This window comes from Penaeus monodon, chromosome 18 (genome assembly GCF_015228065.2).
Source record: "Penaeus monodon isolate SGIC_2016 chromosome 18, NSTDA_Pmon_1, whole genome shotgun sequence".
NCBI lineage: Eukaryota > Metazoa > Arthropoda > Malacostraca > Decapoda > Penaeidae > Penaeus > Penaeus monodon.
In genome coordinates, this window is record NC_051403.1 from 30951503 (window position 1) to 30953651 (window position 2149).

General features: G+C 39.2%; 1 protein-coding gene across 1 annotated transcript in view; it reads right to left on the bottom strand.

Moving 5' to 3' along the window:
* Window positions 1–548, bottom strand: part of LOC119584435 (lysozyme-like) — a 2039-nt gene extending 1491 nt beyond the window's left edge. The window contains exons 1-2 of the mRNA XM_037933034.1: window positions 401–548; window positions 1–67 (exon numbers count right to left, since the gene is read on the bottom strand). The exon at window positions 1–67 is cut by the window's left edge and continues 54 nt beyond it. Coding sequence (XP_037788962.1) covers window positions 1–67; window positions 401–487 — 154 coding nt within the window. The 5' untranslated portion in view covers window positions 488–548. The remainder of the gene's footprint in view (window positions 68–400) is intronic.
* Between the last annotated feature and the right edge of the window lie 1601 nt (window positions 549–2149).

Consider the following 2149-nt stretch of genomic DNA (forward strand, 5'->3'; position numbering starts at 1 on the left):
CACACACTTCTGACCATGCAGTGTTCCTGCACACTCCATCTGGCATGACGCAGCCACTACTGGATACCTGAAACAACGCAGAGGGAACAGAATAGAATGGCTGGCTAAGGTCGATCCACGACTTCCAAATTTGACCCATTTCCCCTTGTCTGTTCCGAATCGTTGGGATTCTAATCACTTGGACACCTGAGCTCACTGAGCACACAATTAATGAGTGCGTGTGCGTGTTTACACAGGCCCAATCTGGTATTTTATTGATAATGTGTGTTTGATCCTTTATCACGGGAATATTAGTCTATTATTTATTTCTCAAAATCGCTCGCTGAGAATATACTGATATTAGAGTGACTGAACGATTCCACAAAATTCAGTTACAACGCAACAAAGAGTAGTGCCTCACGTAACACATGCAGGCTAGGCAACTATCCTCCAATTCTGCAGCCGCGGCGCTAAGGGCTACCGCCAGGAAGAATAATGATGCGCGCATTGTATTCGGGTTTCGAAGTGCACAGCTCTTGGCAGTGTCTGCGGCCCTCCTTGCCGAGTGCGTAATTTATACATCTACCAAAATTATTGCTTTCCCACGTGACGTCAGTAGTCCGCTTACACGAAAGATGTTATGAGAAGCGTGAGAGAATGCACAGAGCAGCAGTTGCCCTTCCCTCTCTCAGAACCAACACATTCATGTTTATCGGAGCTTATCGTTTTTGATATGCATTTTAACTACGCAAAATGAATTCATAATACATGTAAAGAACGCAACTTGCTTGACAAATAGAAGCATGCAAAGGGGTAATGTGAAAAAAAGATAAATGAAAACTTAGATGCACTTTTGTATAATGAACAGCATTTCTAAATGTTAGTTAGTACAATGAAAAGATTCAGTGTCGGATAAATGCGAATCCCCAATTTTAACTTTGACCTAAAAAGTAAAGCATTAAATGATGATCAAATCACTAATACGGATATTAACCCTTCCGGAGAGTTGTTATTTATTTGATTAGATAATAAGTTGTTACTGTTTAGGTGACACAAGCCTACAGACTTGTTCGTGACTGCTTTGTATTGCACGCCGCCAGCGCAGAGGTTTGCTAGTGTAACAAAACCCGACCGCCATGCAAGGATTAGTCGGCTTTCTGTTAACGATTTGCGGCAGTCAGTTGGTTAAGACCAGCCGGATGTCACATCACAAATGCACATACGAGTTACTGGATAGAACAAGAAATATTATTATCGTTAAATTGCATTTCCGTTTACCAGTCTGTTCTTCATTATGGATATTTTGCATATCTTCCCTGCAGGCTTATTCGAAGAGTTCATTATCACGCTGTACTTTGAGTAAATGGTGTTGAGTGTGGTGTGGTGTGTACGTGTGTGTGATGTTTATAAAATTACGAAGTCAATGTTCGGTGATGAGTAGCTAAACAGTATGTATAATTCTTTTCATTATTCTGAATGCTTTTTATCTTGTCTAAAATCTGACCATAATTTTCAATCAGCTGAGAGAGGAAACACAGGTTTGCTTTTTATTCTGATAAAACAGGAATTTAATCTCGCTCTCTACTTTTATCTGACACATATGAATTTATATTATTTCCTATGTATTTGTCAGTCCATGTCAAAGCTTTGATACACAATCTTAATATGTATACGATAGGAATACTTATTTCCCGGTGTGTGAAAAGTCATCTGAACGCTTGTTTCTTCACTCGGAACTTAAGTAGTTTGAAGAAAGAGGAACAACATAGAAAATAAAACACACGAAATCATATATTTGATACTTTTTATGATAATGAATCTTTATAAATTCCTGAATATTCATTTCGCGGCTAATCCTAGTATATGCTAAACAAGAAAGAAAATATGTCCGATGGTATATGACGTCAAAATGACCTATGGGAAATCCGAGGTGAAAGCGAGGCTGCCAAGTGACACTTTTTTCAAAATGGACGCAAGGTAAGCTAAAATTGCAAATAGAGGCAGCAACACTTGAATGAGGGAAAGCAATTTATCTCCCAGTGAAATAACCAGAGAAGAATATGTAAACTGCTTTCTGTTTATTTAATAAGTATTTGGTGGCGAAAACACGGTCGCTACATTAGTTCGGTTAGTCGCTACTAGATGGTGTAGCCACAGCCCACGAGAGGCA